The sequence below is a fragment of the Helianthus annuus genome, chromosome 3 (genome assembly GCF_002127325.2).
Source record: "Helianthus annuus cultivar XRQ/B chromosome 3, HanXRQr2.0-SUNRISE, whole genome shotgun sequence".
NCBI classification, from domain to species: domain Eukaryota; kingdom Viridiplantae; phylum Streptophyta; class Magnoliopsida; order Asterales; family Asteraceae; genus Helianthus; species Helianthus annuus.
Genome location: NC_035435.2, coordinates 150,939,265 through 150,957,456, shown reverse-complemented (window position 1 = coordinate 150,957,456; position 18,192 = coordinate 150,939,265). Strand labels below are relative to the sequence as shown.

Below are 18,192 nucleotides of genomic sequence, written 5' to 3'. Positions count from 1 at the left end.
TGAAGCGTCGCAATACACGACAAAATCATCGTTACCATCAGGAAGCGTTAGGATAGGAGCATTGCAAAGCATGTCCTTGAGCGTTTGAAAAGACTCTTCTTGTTCGGGACCCCAAACAAAAGGTCTCTCTTTTTGAGTCAAGGAGGTCAAAGGAACAGCGATTTTCGAAAAGTTGGGGATAAAACGACGGTAGTAACCAGCAAGACCAAGAAACGAACGGATTTCGGACGGAGATTTAGGTGCGACCCAATTTTTCACAGCTTCGATTTTTGCGGGATCAACGTGAATACCAAGTTTGTTGACAGTGTGACCAAGGAATTGAACTTCTTGTAACCAAAATTCACACTTGGAGAATTTGGCATATAGGTGTTCAGTACGGAGGAGTTCAAGAATAAGGCGTAAGTGTTGCTCATGCTCTGCTTGCGTCTTGGAATAGATGAGGATATCGTCGATGAAGACAATCACAAAACGGTCCAAGTATGCTTTGCACACGCGGTTCATTAAGTCCATAAAGACAGCAGGTGCGTTGGTCAAACCAAAGGGCATGACCACGAACTCATAATGACCATAACGCGTACGAAAGGCGGTTTTAGGCACATCTTCTTCGAGTACTCGAAGTTGATGATACCCAGAACGAAGATCGATCTTTGAAAAGCAGGTTGCGCCTTGCAATTGATCGAAGAGGTCATCAATGCGAGGAAGAGGGTATCGATTCTTGATAGTAAGCTTGTTGAGCTCACGATAGTCAATACACATACGAAAGGACCCATCTCTCTTCTTGACGAATAAAACGGGAGCGCCCCAAGGAGAAGTACTAGGGCGTATGAAGCCTTTGTTAAGAAGCTCTTGAAGTTGACTCGAGAGCTCTTGCATCTCAGAGGGTGCTAAACGATAGGGGGACTTAGCGACAGGCGTAGCGCCAGGCACTAAATCGATGCGAAAATCGACAGAACGAGCAGGAGGAGGACCAGGAAGGTCTTCGGGAAATACATCCGGAAAGTCACGTACAACAGGAACGTCACTTATGCTTGGGCCTTTATCCTTCTTTTCCACGATGTGGGCGAGAAAGGCGAAGGTACCCTTGCGTAAGCACTTGTTTGCCTTGATGCATGACATAAGCTTAAGGCCTTGAGAAGGCTTTTCACCATAGACGTGTAGAGAATCACCATTTGGAAGAGGCAAGCGAATAAACTTCTCAGAACAGACAACTTCAGCACGAACTCGCCTAAGCCAGTCCATACCTACTATGACGTCGAAACTACCCATTTGCATAGGTATGAGATCGATTGAGAACGTATGATCGTTAAGGATTAGTGAACAATTGGAGAGAACAGAATTGACTTTGACGGTTTTACCATTAGCAACTTCGACAGCGAAAGATTTTGGCAACTTAGAGCGTTTACACTTGAGCAAAGACTCGAATTCTAACGACACAAAACTTTTATCGGCACCAGTATCAAATAGGCATGAAGCATAGACATGGTTAATGAGAAACGTACCAGTGATGACGTCGTTTGCATTTTGAGCCTGAGCTGTGGTGAGAAGGAAAGCTCGACCCCTAGCGGGTTCTTGAACCTGTTGTTGTTGTTGGGGTTGTGGCTGTGGTTGTTGCTGTCGAGGTTGTTGTGGTTGATATCGTTGAGGACACACATTGGCCATGTGGTTGGTATCACCACACGTGAAGCATGCTCGCACAGGGGCGACTTGATTTGGAGCCAAAAGAGCTTGGTTTTGGTAGGCCTGTGGGGGGATACGACAGTATGGCGAGAGATGCCCATACCGGCCACACTTGTCACACTTTCGACAATGAGCGTTTGGGGGGTGATGATATCGGCATTTGTCGCACTTTGGGTGCGTTCCAGTATAAACCTTGCGTTCACCATCGAAAGCAGGCACAGTTTGAAGGGGTTGTGGGTTTGGCGGAGTGACGACCGCGCAGTTTTGGCTTGAAGCCTTCCGCTTCTTGCCTTGGTTTCTCTTAGATTGCTGGGAGGGTTTAGACTCATTAGGGGAGTCAATGGTGGCTTGGTGCGCATTCTTTGTTGAAACCTTGTCAAAGGTTCCATGAAGAACACAATTGTTGTTAAGTTCGGTAGCTATGCGGTACGCGTCTTCAATGGTTTGAGGGTTGGCAGATGCAAGATGGTTTGTTAAAGAAGGTGCAACACAACGAATGAATTTGGCCACGGTTTTGGGGGCGGTTTCTACTTGACCAGGGCATAGAACACTAAGCTGCTTGAAGCGTGTAATCAAACCATCCATGTCACTCCCTTTTTGCGTGAGGTTCCAGAATTCATTTTCCAACTTTTGGAGTTCGTGAGGGGGACAAAAGTGATCCTTCATAAGTTGTTTGAGATCGTCCCACGGCATAGCGTGTGCGACCTCGTTTCCTCTCTTGTTACGCTCAGTTGTCCACCACTCAAGTGCCTTTTCACGAAACACACCGGTTGCATTCAAGGTTCTTAGTTCGTCAGGGCAACCACTTTGCAAGAAGGTAAGCTCGATGGCATCAAACCAGTTCATCATGGCGGTAGCGCCATTCTTGCAGGTAAATTCTAAGGGTTTACAAGCCATGAAGTGCTTAAATTGGAAGGTCGATTTGGGTTTGTCGGCCTTTGAGTCGACCGAACCATGGGGTGAATCGGTTTGGATCTTGCTAACAATGTCGGGTAGGACCTTTGCAAATTGTTTAGCCATAAACTTCATACAATCCTTTTGGGACATGGCGGAGGAGGTCGAACCCTTCTTTGACTTGAGTTTCTTGGATGAACTAGAAGACATCTAAAAGATTTGAAAGAGAAGGGAAAGGATGAGACTTTGATCATTAATTGAAAACAAGGTTTGTGTATGCAAAGCAAGTAGATGTTCAAGTACCAAGTAAAGTTCACATAAAGCATAAGTTTCCAACACACATTCAACATGTATAGCACATAAGTTGCGAATAGGAAAATATAAATTTAGTTGGTTCATGAGAATTATTATTGTTTGTGATTGCGATAATGTGCGACATGGTTAAAACGACATTTCGAAATGAATGAACGTTCGAGTATAAAATCACATATAAATTGAGATACATAAAAGAGAGGCTCAATAAAACATAGGAATGTTTCGGGTAGAGAAACGTCGACAATTCCAAAGTGGGTCGAAAGTCCTTTCGATTTAGAGATATTGTGCTTTGGCCTATAAGTAAGATACTCTCGTCGAGAAGCGATTAACGGTATCTTACCCTTCCGGTTACTACACATCTCTAAATGATTGGAACATTCGGGACTTTGGCGAGAATAAAAAAAATCAAGGAATGGGACTTAATCGACAAGATGCGGGTTTCACCCCTAACTTGACGATTTCGTACCCTAAATGTGGTTGGTACTTGTCGGCCAAAATAAAATTTTGACACTTTGACAAGGGTCCACTAGAGTTGAAATGGAAATTACCATTAAGTTGTGGATGTCACTCCTAGCTTAATGGTGAAATTTCGTGCAAAAATAGATTAAAGGTAGAGTGAGAGTCGTTTACCAAATTGTGGGTTTCACGCCTATTTTGGTAAAGTTGTCTCGTTGATGTTACAAGAGTATAAAATAGCAAAAGTGTATTCGTGTTAGCCTTAGGAAAGGCACATAAATTTATTAACAAGAAGTGTAGCTAGGAAGCATGTAAGATAGAGCACAAATGTTTTAAACAACAAATAAGAGACAAAGTTCCTAAAACTATAGACTAGGGCAAAAGCATGGCAATTTTCCTAATTCCCTATAGTTATGGCTCTGATACCAATCTGTCACACCCCAACCAATGGCGGAAACATCGGGATGAGACGAAGTGTGAAGATTGCTCGAGACATCATAACGCTATTTGTGACAATAATTTAATAATCCAAATTTCATTTCCAAAATAAATGTCAAAACATTACAAGAAAAGCAAATAACAACATTGTTCAACATAACATAAACAAAATTGATACAACACTTTAAACCTAAACGTCTAAGTGAGTATTTAGGCATCTTTGCTATCCGTTTTCATTTCATCATCATCAACCTGTAACATGTTTAAAAATACAATTCAATGCAAAAGCAAAGGCGAGTATACAAGTTTGGTACGTACATAGCATAAGTTAAAAAGTGTGATCAATTCCTCATGGCAAGCATATGATTCAAGATAAACCTTAAATATGGCATGTGTCTAACATATCAAACCAAGAAAACGCAATATGCTCAAGACATAACCTCAAGTTTACGGGCGGGTCGTTAATCCTATAGCACTACATATGTCAAGGTTTGGCTCGTACGAAGTTAATGATAAGTTCAACACATAAGAATAACCCAAGTTTAAAGTATCAAGTCATCACGTATACAAGCATGTTATAGGAACGTTCATGTGTTTAACCAAGTGTTCATGTGTAAGTTAATAGGTAAACATGTTACACCCCAAAAGTGGTAAAAGTAAAAAGGGGGAAATACGAGTATACTCACGGTTTACAAGTGGTGACTTGAAATTCCGAGAGCAAGTTTGTAGATGAATTAGTTCGGAGCACCTTGTCCTTCTACACAAGGAAACGTAGGTGTGTGAGTTTGGCGTATAACGGAAGATTATAGATTCGGAGTTTTTAATATATAGAAAGTAACATAGGTGAAAATAATCATCTTGTACGCATAACTCTTGTTCTTGACACTATTGAAACTCAAAAGAGTTGGTATGATTTCATGGATTCTAAGATCCATTAGAGTCGTAACAAGGGCATGGTCATAGATGATGTAACGTCCACTTAACAAATAACTATTAAGTCATCATCAAGTCTTAGTTACTTAGATGTATACATATAGAATAACTTAGATATTATATAGTTTACAAGTCTTATGATTCAAGCATGAGGTAGGAGATTAATGTCTCCATTTAGGTACCTCTTTGTGTCATAGAATACATACATGAGGTAGGAAGAACAAGCTTCCATTTAGGCACCTCTATTGTTCACCACTACACTTGTTGTTATAAACAACAAGGAGGGTCATGAACATACAAGTATCAAGGTATTAACAACAACTAATCTATAGCAAAACATCAAGTAATGAGTGGATTCTTATGAAGGATAGCCCAAGCTAATCCAACCATCACACATTCAACAAGTTTCACACTTGAACATTACTTGTGGGTAAAACCCTAATTAAAAACAGAAAGTTTATGAGGTTTTAACCTCTGATTTAGATGTCTCAACCTTGTTTTTAAGCTTAACCAACCATGGGATAAGTTGTAAGCATTAGGACATAGGTATGAGATGTGTTGGACACAAGTTGCATAGATTTAAACAAGTTTTTGATGAACATAAAAACAAACAGAAAGTTTATGGACTATTTCGGGGCATTTCCAGGTCTGATTTCTCCAAGGAGAAGTCTAGGAATCGAACCCCATGATTATACAAGCAAGTAGGAAAAAGAATCGAGTGAATCGGATAAGAATTGAGTGAGTTATGCTCATTTTCGTGAAGGGGTGTCAATCTACTCGAACCTTTGCTTTCAGCTACGGTTTGGAGTATGTTTTGAGAGTTTTTAGTGTTGCAAAAGTGGTAGGGAGGCTGGTTATAAGTGGTATTTATAGGGGGAAGGATTAGGGTTTCAATGGGTTGGGCTTTGGAAGTGTTTAGAAGGGGTTACACCTTGAAACTAGCCCGCAAAACCCAACTATATGGGGCTGAATTTTGCTGAATTTGGGCTGCCATGTTTCTTTAGTTTTTTTATTTTTTTTAAAACATTATAATGAGTAATTTTATTAGTTAAGTTGTGTAATAATATGCAACAATGTTTCCCCTAACTTGTAACAAGGTGAAATATGAAATAAAAGATGATTTAACTAGGCAAAAAGTGTAATGTACAAGTATGTAACATGTTTGTAAGTAACAAGTATATGTCACATATTTACAAGTTCAACATATGTTTGTAAGTATCACAAAGAAGTATCAAATGATCTCATGATTAATCGTATTATGGTGTATGTATAGTATGTAACAAGGAAATGCAAGTTTTCATTCATGATCAAAATCTCGAGTTTACAACGAGTACTAGAAGGAACGAGTACAATGATACAAAGCTTCCAAAATTAGCAACACGAGTAAGACAAGCTATAAATAGAAAGTACAAAACACAGGGCGTTACACCGGGTGTGTTACGGGAAGGTTTGGGTAACTTAAAATCTTGTTTTAAAAGGTTTGCTATTTTTCCGGCCAAATTTCCGGCTAAACTCCGGTGCTTGGTTGTGGATAAGGAGCTTCCTTTTTGGGCAATTTTTCAAAGTCAAATCTGAAGTTGGTGAAAAGTTGGTGCAGAACATCCCTTCTGCCGAAAGTTGGTTCACCAACCACATCACCTTTTCACAAATCTGTCAACTTTTTGTCAGTGTGTCAGACTCGTCGAAAGATACCTTTCGAACTCGAAAGATCGTCTTTCGATCAAGGAGGTTCGATAGATACCCATCCTTCGAACATCTTTCAAAGTCAGTGAGTAATCTTTCGAGCCAAGGAATCTTTTCGAAAGATACATCGTTCGAGCTACTGTTACATTTCAAAAGATAAGGATCCTTCGTGTAGGAGAATATTTCGAAGTTACTGTTCGAAACTCAACAGTGATCTTTCGAACACTGTTGATCCTTCAAACAAGTGTTATCTTTCGGCCAGTGTTATCTTTCGAGTCCTATTTGTCTAAGTTTAACAAGTTGTGATATGAAAAGTTAAGAAAGATCAAAGATGAAGGTGAAGCTAATGGATTAATGAATACAACAAGTGTTGTATTAAATCCAAACAATAAGATATAACAATAAAACACCTTGGATATCAGATTTGAGCACAAGATCAACACAAGAAAGTAACAACACCAATATTCATTGAAGAGCCAAAAGCTTGAGTAGGTTACAATGTATGGGCTATATATAGTGTTCCTGATTAGCCAGCAAATTTATAAATTTGCTGGAATCTTATCTACACTAGGTCAGGAACTTTACTTTTAGAGAATTACAAAATAAGCCCTTGTACATTCAAAATAGCTACAAACTGTGACTAAACTAATCCAGCACAAGTATCAACGATCTCAAAAGTTCTAACAATACCCCCTAGATCGTTGCATACTTGTCTTTTCATTTTTCAGTTGTGGCCGCTGGATTCTCTGCAGCTTGCTTCTCAGGCTCTTTGGGACTGTCTTCATGCACTGTCGTTTCTGGTGGTGCTTGAGTCTCGGTTGGTGTAACCAAAGATTCTTGAGTAATTGCAGCTTCACAAATTGGTTGGTCCTCCTTAGTGGCCTCATATGTGGATAAGGCCGGAGGTGGTGATGTAGTGGTGGGTTCAGTTGTAGAAGCAGAAGTTCCTTCTTTCTTTCGTTCGTGTTTCTTCTTCTTTCTTGCTTCCTTTTTCTTATCTTCCTTTTCTTTCCTCTTCTCAATTTTATCAACCAGATCCAGCATATCTCTTTTCAACTTCCAGGCATGCTCTACCGCTCTCTGAAATAATGCAGCCTCTTCCAGATTAGCATTTCCGGCTCCGACATTTATGCTGCTAGCGTTCAGCACTGTTAGATCTGAGAGCCCAAACATGAAAACATCCATAGGATCCAGAATACGAATATCCACATTTTCATTGGATCTTATTACAGTTTCACCAGTCCTGCTATCGTAAAACCATTTCTTAAAATCATTGAGGGCGACAGGAACTTCTTCTGGAAGCTTGATCCTCGTGACAACTTTGGCAGGGTTTATCACCCACGTCACTTTTCCCTTTCCGGTTACTGGATCAATGGTTGTTTTTGAAACTCTGCGTCTTGGACGCTGCGGAGCATGATTGGGGAAACCCCTGATGCTTTCTTTGGCAATTATCCGCTCGAAATCCGTCTCGATTCCTCTTTCTTCTGGGTTTAATATATCTAGACGACCAAGTTCCCGCAGATCCCACCTGGGAAGTGTGAAAAGATCGAAACCGGTTTGGAAATACTGGATTACTCCACCACGTCTTTTTACAACAAACATCCCTCGAAGATTGTCGTACATCCAGCTGATGATCTTATCAGTGGCTTCACTCTTTTCTACTGTTATTACTTGAAAAAAATCTGGAAGTCGTTCTCTCTCTTTCTTCAACCATTCAGGGTGCTCAGGAGAGAAGGTTTTTCCATCTTCTTGTTCATAGAGGACTTCCTCTTCGAGACCCCATTCAAGAAATTTTGCCGGCATATCATCTCGATCCACTGCCTCTTCATCACTTTCGCTTCCCTCAGTTACTTTTTCAACTGATTCCGAACGCTTTTTCTTAGCTTCAGCCTCCTTTTCCTTTCGAGCATTTTCTTCTTCCACGAACCCCTCAAAGTCGAAGATTTCTTCAAAGGAAAACATGGGTTTCACTTTCATTTGCTCACACATGTTCCTCATCATTCTATACATTTTCTCCAACCCCGCTTGCTGGAATCTGATGAACTTGGACTGTTTAGCCATGTATGCATTCATTTCTTTGTTTTTCTTTCTCTGATCCTTGATCTTTTCCCTCAGAAAGTTCGTGTCGTTTACTTGATTCTTCAGCAGACAAATTTCTTTGGCAACTGAAGGCCCGGTATCTTTGATCAGTTTGTCATAAAGTTCTTGAAAGGGTCGAACCCTTTGTGGAGGTACTGGAGGCTTTGAAACCCTCGTTGGCTTCGCAGGAGACACTTTGGAGGGTCCCTTGCTTGCCGAAGCTTCATCGGGGTCAACAATCATTGCATCTACGAAATCATTCAACGATTGAACTTCCTCAGTCACTGTCTTTGGTCTTTCTGAGGCTGATATCTCTTTTTGCTTTAACCTCTTTTCTCTCTTCTCCTTTTCTTGCAAAGCGTGAATGTCTTTCAAATCCCTGATATGCTGGCGGTGTTCTTCTGACTCGGCCGCCCTTATACTTGCACCCATAAATCGTTCAGTGCTTTCCGGTGCCCTTTTCTTTTTGGGTGGTTCGTCTTCAGTCGCCTGTTTTTCTTTCCTTTTTCCTTTAGAGCGTTCTTCTTTTGCAGCTGCTTCGGGTTGAGCTTGAGCAGCTCGTTGTTGTTTTTCTCGAACAGCTTCCTTGTACTTTCTATAAGCTTCCTTTACTATTGGTAATCTCTCTGCTCGGTATATCCAATCATGCAACAGCACCCATTCATTAGTCTTTATCTCAGTGTACTGACGGCTTGTGGGGACGTGGAACTTGTAAAGATCTCATTTGTTTGGAAGATCCTTGTATTGGTCATTGATCAGCATCTGAACGAATCTTGGATACATCGCCCACGTTGCTGCACTTGCATTTTCAAGCATATAGTTGAATATTAAGCCAGAGAGATTAAACTTCTGATTAAGACACAGATTTAGCATGGCTGCCGACCATTCCAAGTTCAATCCATCAAAACCACCCTTTCGGTGTGCCAGACTCATAGAAATAACATGAACAATGAACCTCCAGTCTCTGGTGAGTCCTCCTCTTGATCTCTTTCTTTTGACGGAAATCTCCAGCATAACCCATTCCTCGAAAACCATCCAGGATATCATCTTGACTCAGGCTTAACGGATCTTGATCATTGTCTAGTAGCTTCAGAACCTGGCGTATCCGGTCTTCAGTCACCTCTACTCTTTTGTTGCGAACCGTCGACACTATCCCTCTTTTGTTGTTGATGGTTTCTGGTTTTGCGTTTTCCCAGAATTCTTGTATGTGAATCTTGTAAACCTTAACTGCTGTCTCCACAGCATAACCGATTCTGCTGGAACGCACCCATCTAGTTACATCTTCAAAATCTAGAGGCACTTCATCCAGGTTGATGCTTTGATTATGTTTCAACGTTTTATCCCACTCGAGAATCTTCACCATACTGCACATGACACGTAAAACGAGGCAAGTTAGAATGAAAATTTACACAAGAAGCTATGCACAAAACAGTATTTACAAAATTAAAATATTTGATTAAAAGAATTAAAAGAATTTGAAATATTAAAAAATATGATTAATTTCGCTGCCAGGTCATGATTTGTCTTCGCTGGTGCTGATTATCGGGATCAGAGACTAGATCAGTCAACGAAGATTGATCATCGCTGACTTCGCTGGCTGACCTGACACTGATTATCGGTATTGTCGCTATCATCGCTCGTGGACTGGACACATGTCTTCGCTGAGCTCGCTGGTTGCTCGATTAGCTTTGTCGGCATCATGTCCGGGTCAAGTGCAACGTTACCGGTTAAGTTCGCCAGCGAACTTAGCAGAGACATGGTTTTGTTTCCGAGAATGATTTACCAGCGAAGGCAACATACTAGATCGCTGCTCGAGCGAAATAGATTGTTTGCTGGTTGCTCGAACTCGCGTTCGAGACTTTTGAGATTCCCTGGTAACTTCGCTGTCTTCGCTATCATCATATTAAATTCGCTGGCACCATATATTTCTTATTAAACCCTTTTTTTAAACCCTTAACAGTTTTACCCACTTGATCACTAATTTCACACATCATCATACGATTCAAGCATTTTCATGTCATTCCGAAGTGTAACGAAAACCGGTCACATACAAGCAACATATCTCAAGCATAACATTAACAGATTTTAAGCATGTCAAGAACAATGTAGAGATAATCGAAACCAAAACCCATACATTGATTGAAACATGAATCATCACTCCGAACCAATCAAGAAGTGAAAGCAGTAATAGATTGAAGGAGATTACCTGATAATCTTGATTGGATTTGAATCTTGTGTCGATTTTGTTAGAATATCCGGTGACAAGTAAGAGAGAAAATGAAAACCGTTTTTGACAAGGTTTGAAAAATTTGAAAGTAACTAACGGTTAAAAAAAATATATATGTACGAATTTTGATAACCAGCGAAAATATAATTTCGCTGGTATCTTAATTCCGCCGCCCAAAGTGAGAATTCAAACAATTTTAATTTCGCTCGTTGATTTCAAACTTTCTCGTAAAACGTGCCCATTTTTGTTTAAAATACTGTTTATTTCAAAATATTCACAATTTTGCTAAAATTTGGGCCATTTTGACTCTGAACTTCAAGTTTCTTGCTCTGGGAGGTTCATTTAATGCAAATTTCGTTGAAAAATTTGACGCTCATCGAATTTGCCTGCAGAAGATCATATTGCCAACACTTGCCAAATTCTTTATATATTATTATTATTATTTTACTAACCAGGGCACAAGAAAAACTGCCAGTATGTTTGTCCGCTTAAATCCATGCATCCTTCTTTCAACATGCCTTTGGAGAGCTCTTTTATCATGTTTTTGGTAATATTGACAAGTCTTCGATGGCCCCCACACAAGCTATTGAGAATAGAATCATTACGCCCTCGTGAGTCCCACATCAGGACATACCCCCGCGATCCAGGTATGCACAAAGATTCTTCATAACAGGTGAGTATATTGGTTTCATTCTCTTCAACGATAGAACAGAGATCAGGTCTGTACTTTCGTACAACAGAGATCCCAAGAGCTATCGAGGGCTAAGACAGATAGTTCGGTGAACAGGTCAGTACCACCGTACAGCAGAGTTACCAAACTAATCCGTCTGAGGATTTTGGCCAAAGATGGCGCTTATTATGGGTTTTGGCCAAAGATGGCACTTATTAGAAAGGGTTTGGCCTTTTTTTAAGGCACTTATTATTTAAAAGAATATCATAGCGTCTAGGTTAGCATGTATCTGGATGCAGCAGAAGAACAACTATGATATCCTCCGAATGAAACACCAATATAAAGACCCGAAATCTCGGACTTTGGCAATCTGTCAACGCAAGATTTAAGACCATTAAGCCATATGCCGCAATGTGTTACCCACTGAGATGCGTAATGCCTGAGAAAAGCCAGAATTCTTGTGTAAACATTATGTTTTGCTTCCTAACGGCAGTTTACTCGTCGGTGTTGCTGAATCTACCGACACGTCGTTGCTTGGTACCCCGATTTCATTTTTGTATTCTGTTGAAAGAAATGACAAAGTGTTAGCAATTTTCTATCACTTCCTCTAGCAGGAGTTAGACATAAGCATCTGTTTTAAGGATTTTCTGAATATATCCCCCCTAAAATCTTTATTTTTGTGAGTCCATTTGCCCGAAAATAAAATTTTAAACAGAAAATCTTTTTGGTGGGCGACATTTTCGATGCCTGTTTTGCTTTCAACAAACGTTTTTTTTTTACAATATCGATCACAAGATTCATTTCCAGTCAAGGAAATTGACCATTTCCAACCAGGTTACCAACTGGTTGAATCGGGTTTTATCGAAGGCTTTCGTGAAAATGTCGGCCCACTGCTGTGTTGTATCCACTGGCACCACTTGAATGTATCCCTTCTCATAAGCATCTCGAATTGCGTGAATTCGAATTTCGATGTGCTTTGTTCTTGAGTGGTGTATGGGATTCTTCACAATTCCTAGACACGCTTCATTGTCGATGAATATGGGAGTCTTCATGATGTTGATACCATAATCCAGCAACTGATTTTGTATCCAGAGAACTTGTGAACAGCAGTTGTAGGCCGCGGTGTATTCTGCTTGAGCGGTTGAGGTGGACACCGTTGTTTGCTTCTTGCTTTGCCATGAAATCAAACGGTTTCCCAAGAATTGACATCCTCCTGATACAGACCTGCGATCCACTTTACAACCTGCATGATCACTGTCAGAATATGCAATAAGATCAAAATTACTATCTTTAGGATACCAAAGACCTAGTTTCGGAGTTCCTTTGAGATAGCGGAAGATGCGCTTTACAGCAATTTCATGGGATTTCATGGGATTCCTTGGGATTTGTCTGAAATCGAGCACAAAGACAGACTGCCCACATGATGTCCGGCCTGCTAGCCGTCAAGTACATGAGAGAACCGATCATCGAGCGATAAAAGGATTTGTTTACTGGTTTTCCTTGAGGATCTAGAGTGAGTTCTGTCTGAGAAGCGAACGGGGTGCTTGCAACTTTACAGTCGTTCATCTTGCACTTCGTGAGAATGTCCCGAATGTACTTGGCCTGATGAAGGAGAATCCCATCCTCCTTTTGCTTCACTTCTAGCCCTAAAAAGAAATTCAGCTCTCCCATCATGCTCATCTCGAATTTTGCCTTCATGACGGTTTCGAATTCTCTGCACAACGCCTCGTTAGTTGACCCGAAGATAATATCGTCGACGTAGATTTGAACAAGCATTACATCCTCCCCTATCTTTTTGGTGAATAGAGTCATGTCGATCTTTCCTCTGGTGTATCCACACTCCAACAAGTATGTGGACAAAGTCTCGTACCAAGCACGTGGAGCTTGGTGAAGACCATAGAGAGCTTTGTCCAGCTTGAAGTAGCGACCTGGAAAATGAGGATCTTCGAACCCTGGAGGCTGACATACATAAACTTCTTCCTTTACTTTCCCATAAAGGAACGCACTTTTAACATCCATTTGGAAAACTTTGAAATTTCTATATGATGCATATGCCAGGAATATTCTGATTGCTTCCAGTCGTGCAACTGGAGCAAATACTTCTTCGTAGTCAATCCCTTCTTCCTGACGAAAACCCTGTATCACCAATCTGGCCTTGTTCTTGATTGCCACTCCACGATCATCCATCTTGTTACGGAAGACCCATTTAGTACCAATTGGAAACTTTCCTTCAGGTAAATCTACCAGTTCCCAAACTTTAAGCTTTCTGAATTGAGATAGCTCTTCCTGCATGGCCTGGACCCAACTGGAATCTTGAATAGCGTCTTCAATGTCTCGTGGAATGGATTGCGAAAGGAAAGCTACGAAGAGGCCTTTGTTGATGCTTGATGACTGCCCGCGTGTAAGTACTCCTTCTTCAACAGCGCCAATGACGTTTTCAAGAGGATGATTTCTATTTGTCTTGTATCCGGCATTTGTCAGAGATTCAATCTGCTACGGAAGGTTGGTGAAGTGTTCGTCCACATAAATTACTGGTGGATCATCTTCTTGAGTTGGCTCATTCACATTCGCCTGTGAAGAAGAAGCACCGTTTTCTTGGGTGTTCTCAGGAGAAGTGTCACCAGTTGCTTCATTCACAGCCAGAATAGGGTCAGCAGATGATGGAGATAGACGTGTGGTAAACGGGGTTAAACCAATGTCAGATGAGTCAAACAGTGGTTCAACTTGAGTGTCTTCAACAGGTTCAGTTTCTGGAACTACTTCCGGGATTTCAAAGGTGTTAAAAATCACACCCACATCATAGAACCAATCTGGAGTGCTTCCGGTGTTGGTGTAGTTTCCTTCTTGAAAATCAACATAGTAAGATTCAATCACCATTTTCGTTCTTTTGTTGTAAACACGGTAGGCCTTTTGTGTGGATGAATACCCCATGAAGTAGCAGATATCACCCACTGCTTCAAATTTGATGAGATTTTCTTGAGTGTTTAGAAGGGTGCACGAACAACCAAATGGTCTGAAGAAGTCAATGAGCGGCTTTCTTTTGAAGAGAAGTTCATATGCTGTCTTTCCATGTGGTTTTACAATGAGTACCCTGTTTAGAACGTAGCATGTCGTATTAACTGCTTCTGCCCAGAAGATAATTGGAAGCTTTGAATCCACCAGCATGGTTCGTGCAGCTTCGATCAAAGTTCTATTTTTGCGTTCAGCGACTCCATTTTGTTGGGGAGTTCTTGCCGCACTGTATTGGAGATGAATTCCCTTTTCTGCACAGAAGGATATGAAGGTCTGATTTTTGAACTCGGACCCGTTGTCACTTCTGATCGACTTCACTTTTAGCTTGGTCACGTTTTCAATCAACGGGATTAACGATTTTAAAACTTCAGCTGTCTCGCTTTTTGCTTCAAGAAAATAGACCCATGAAAACCGAGAGAAATCATCTATGATCACCAAACAGTAAGAACTTTTAGCAAGACTTTTAACACTGATTGGACCAAAGAGATCCATATGCAACAATTGAAGAGGCGCAGTGATCGTATTCACTGCTTTGGACTTGTGCGGTTTCTTATGTTGCTTTCCCTGGGCGCATGCAATACATTTTTCAGAAAATGGAAATTCTTTAATTGGGAGACCTCTAACTAAGTTTAACTTAGCGAGTTTGTCCATATTTTTGAAATTAACATGCCCCAGTCGCCTATGCCAAAGCAGTGATTCCGATTCTGAAGCCTTAGAGATTAAGCAGGTCAAGTTGTCATTTGTCTTGGCATTTTTCATATTGAGCACGTATGTGTTGTTTTGTCTTGGAGCAGTGAGCATGATCATTTCAGCAGGAACAACATAACCGGGCTTCAGGAACAAGCATTCCATGTCATTGAAAAGCACCGATATTCCTTTATCACAGACTTGTGAGACACTCATGAGATTGTAGCACAGCTCCGGAACATAATTGACATTCTCCAGCATGAGGGCTTCAGACACCACATCTCCTACTCCAACAATCTTTCCTCCCTTCTCGTCTCCAGCGAATGATACGAAATCACCATCGATGAAGCGAAAATTCTTCAGAAGTTCCTTCAATCCTGTCATGTGTCTTGAACATCCGCTGTCTACGTGCTAGATGTATTCCATGAGCATGAGGAGCCATTTCTGAAGTTTATTCTGATATACACAAATATACACATATACAAATTAGTTTGTTTTGGGAACCCAGATTTGCCTCATTTCGAATCTATCGTGGTTTTGACCCACTTTGGCCTCTTTTTGTTTCCAAAAATAGGCAGTTGACTCAACCAGATTTTTAACAGACTTCTTAAGATAATTTAATTGATATGTGACGTTTGTAAGAAAATCATGCTCTGGTTTAGAAAACTTTTTTGTTTTACAATGTTTCGCTGTATGTCCTAAATGACTACAGCGAAAGCATCTTTTATGTCTGGGTCGTTTGGTGTCAGAAGATGATGTATGTGATGAGAGTCTTGAGCTTTCTGATTTCTTCATTTTCTTGTCCACTCTGCTTTCATCTTCTGAGTGTTCTTCATCATTGTCTGAATCGGATGAGCTTTCAGATATGTTGTCCTCACTTGAGCTTTGCTCTTCACTTGCTTCGTAACTTGACTCATTGCAACTTTGATCTTTGTTTGGACTTTCTGAGTCTTGATCTTCAATGGTTTCAGAACTTGAACACTCGAAGCTTTCATCATTGGTGGATTGATCTTCACTCGAACTTTCTGATCCTTGCTCGTCTTCTGAGGTAGTAATGCTTGAGTCTTCATTGCCATGATCTTCAGAGACACTCTTTTCCGAATTTATCACACCTGTTCTAGAAGGAATAAATTCGGGAATTTCCTCTGTGAGGAATTTTCCGAAAATATTCTTTTTCAATTCTGGCACAAATACAGGAGATTCACAGGCAACTTTATCATCACAAAACGCATAATTTAAATCATGACATTCAGACACACAATGTTCACGATCACGGGTCTCAAATGTAGGCGCATGGCCCTTACAGTCATCCGAAGATTTAAATTTAGGCACTCGGCCATTACAGTCATCCATCCTACTTAAACTATTACAATCATCCTTAACATTGTTTTTCCTAGAACAGTTCCAGGCGAACCAGTTAACGGTGGAATAACTGTCGCCTGAATATCCAATTCCTATTTTAGACCCGCCGCAGTCTCCATCCTCATCGCACACATCTTCTTTACACACAATGGGATCTGCATTACTTTTAGAGCAGTTAGCGATTGTCTCATTTTCACAAAACTCATTTTGTTCAACAGAGGCCTTTTCATTGATAAGATCGTTTTCGGGATGAGGAGTCGGCATAGGCACATAGTTTTTGCTATGTGGAGGAAAGAAAAGTTTTCTTTCATTTCCGTGCCTATCCTTATACCCAATCCCGTCCTTCACAAACGTTGGTCGTTGGCAGTTTTTAATGTCAGTAAAGGCCTTTTGACTGACATTCCATTTATCTATTATAATTTGTAATTTATTCTTTTCGTTCAAAGCTTTTTCTAATCTTTCTGTAAGATCGTTAATGATAAAATCTTTTCTAAACACAAATTCTTTAAGAGTTTGCATTTCAGCTAAAGTTGAGTTCAACTTTCTCTGATAAGCATCCTCGTTCTGTATAAGCTCGTTGTTAAATTTTAAAGCTTTGTCTTTTTGTCTTTCAAATTCTAGATTTAAGACTTTATAATGTGCCACGACATCAACGCATGCAGGTGTGCATAATTTTTCTTTGAAACTAAGTGGAATACTGTTTACCAAGTCCTTGTCAGCCTTCTCCTTTGATGAATCTGCTTTCATGGCGGCTGCTGGGACCTTTTCCTTGCCCTTCTCAGATGCCTCTTTCGAAACATGCTCCTCTGCTTGACCACATTTCTTTTCATTTTCAGGCTCCACTGAGGTCAGAATGCTTTTCAGACCTTTGTCAGCAGTATTGTCTCCTTTTGGAATTCCAGCAGTCTGCTTTTCAAATTGTCTTGATGAGGATTCACCTGAGATCTTGGCCATTAGAGCTTTGTTGACTTGCTCCTTTGCTTCAGTAATTTCTTCACTCCAATCGTAGTCTTCAACGACTAAAGCTTTTGGCGTGCTAGGAGACGCGTTGTTCTTGTTCTCTTCAACTGTGATTTACTTTACAGCAGGAGTGGTTTCACTGTTTCCTTCTTTCAACAGAGGACAATCACGCTTGAAATGTCCTAGATTCTTGCAGTTGTAGCACCTAAGTTTAGATTTGTCAAAGCCAGCTTTTCCAAGACCTAAACGCTTTCCTGTTTTGTCTTGAAATTTCTTTAACCTCAAAGTGATCATGGCCATCTGCCATTTCAGGTCCATTTCCTCCATATCATCTGGATCAACCTGATACATGTCTTCAGCTGTAAACATCTCCTTCCTTAGTTCTCCAGACATCAGGGCTTCATAGCTCCTCAGAAACGTGTTGAAGAGTGCTACATTTTCAGTGGATACTTTCAACGCTTGAGTATCAGCAGTGATAGTCTTCTCAACAAGTTGTTGAGCTTTCGATGCGCTTGCGGAAGCATTAGCGTAGATTAAGTCAGAAGCTTGTGGAGTGGTGCCCCCCGAAGCAAGGAATGCAACATTTTTCAATCCAGCAGTGTTTTGAGTTGACTTTGGTGGGTAACCAGCAGTGTTCATTTCTCTTTTGTTTACATCCATTTCAAAGGCTCTTAGGGTGTTGATCAGATCGGATAGAGTGACAGGATTTGGATTGTTGAGGAAATCCTTCTTGATCATCATGCATTGTAGGCTCCATTCCTTGGGAAGTGAATCTAGCAGCTTCTTTATTGCAGCACGA

General features: G+C 40.6%; 1 protein-coding gene across 1 annotated transcript; it reads right to left on the bottom strand.

Moving 5' to 3' along the window:
* Positions 1-15,482: 15,482 nt before the first annotated feature.
* Positions 15,483-17,387, bottom strand: LOC118490532 (serine-aspartate repeat-containing protein C-like). Its single transcript, XM_035988222.1, has 3 exons — positions 17,132-17,387; positions 15,879-16,252; positions 15,483-15,527 (listed from the first exon to the last, which is right to left on the bottom strand). The coding sequence occupies exons 1-3, from the start codon at positions 17,385-17,387 to the stop codon at positions 15,483-15,485; spliced, it is 675 nt and encodes a 224-aa protein (XP_035844115.1).
* Between the last annotated feature and the right edge of the window lie 805 nt (positions 17,388-18,192).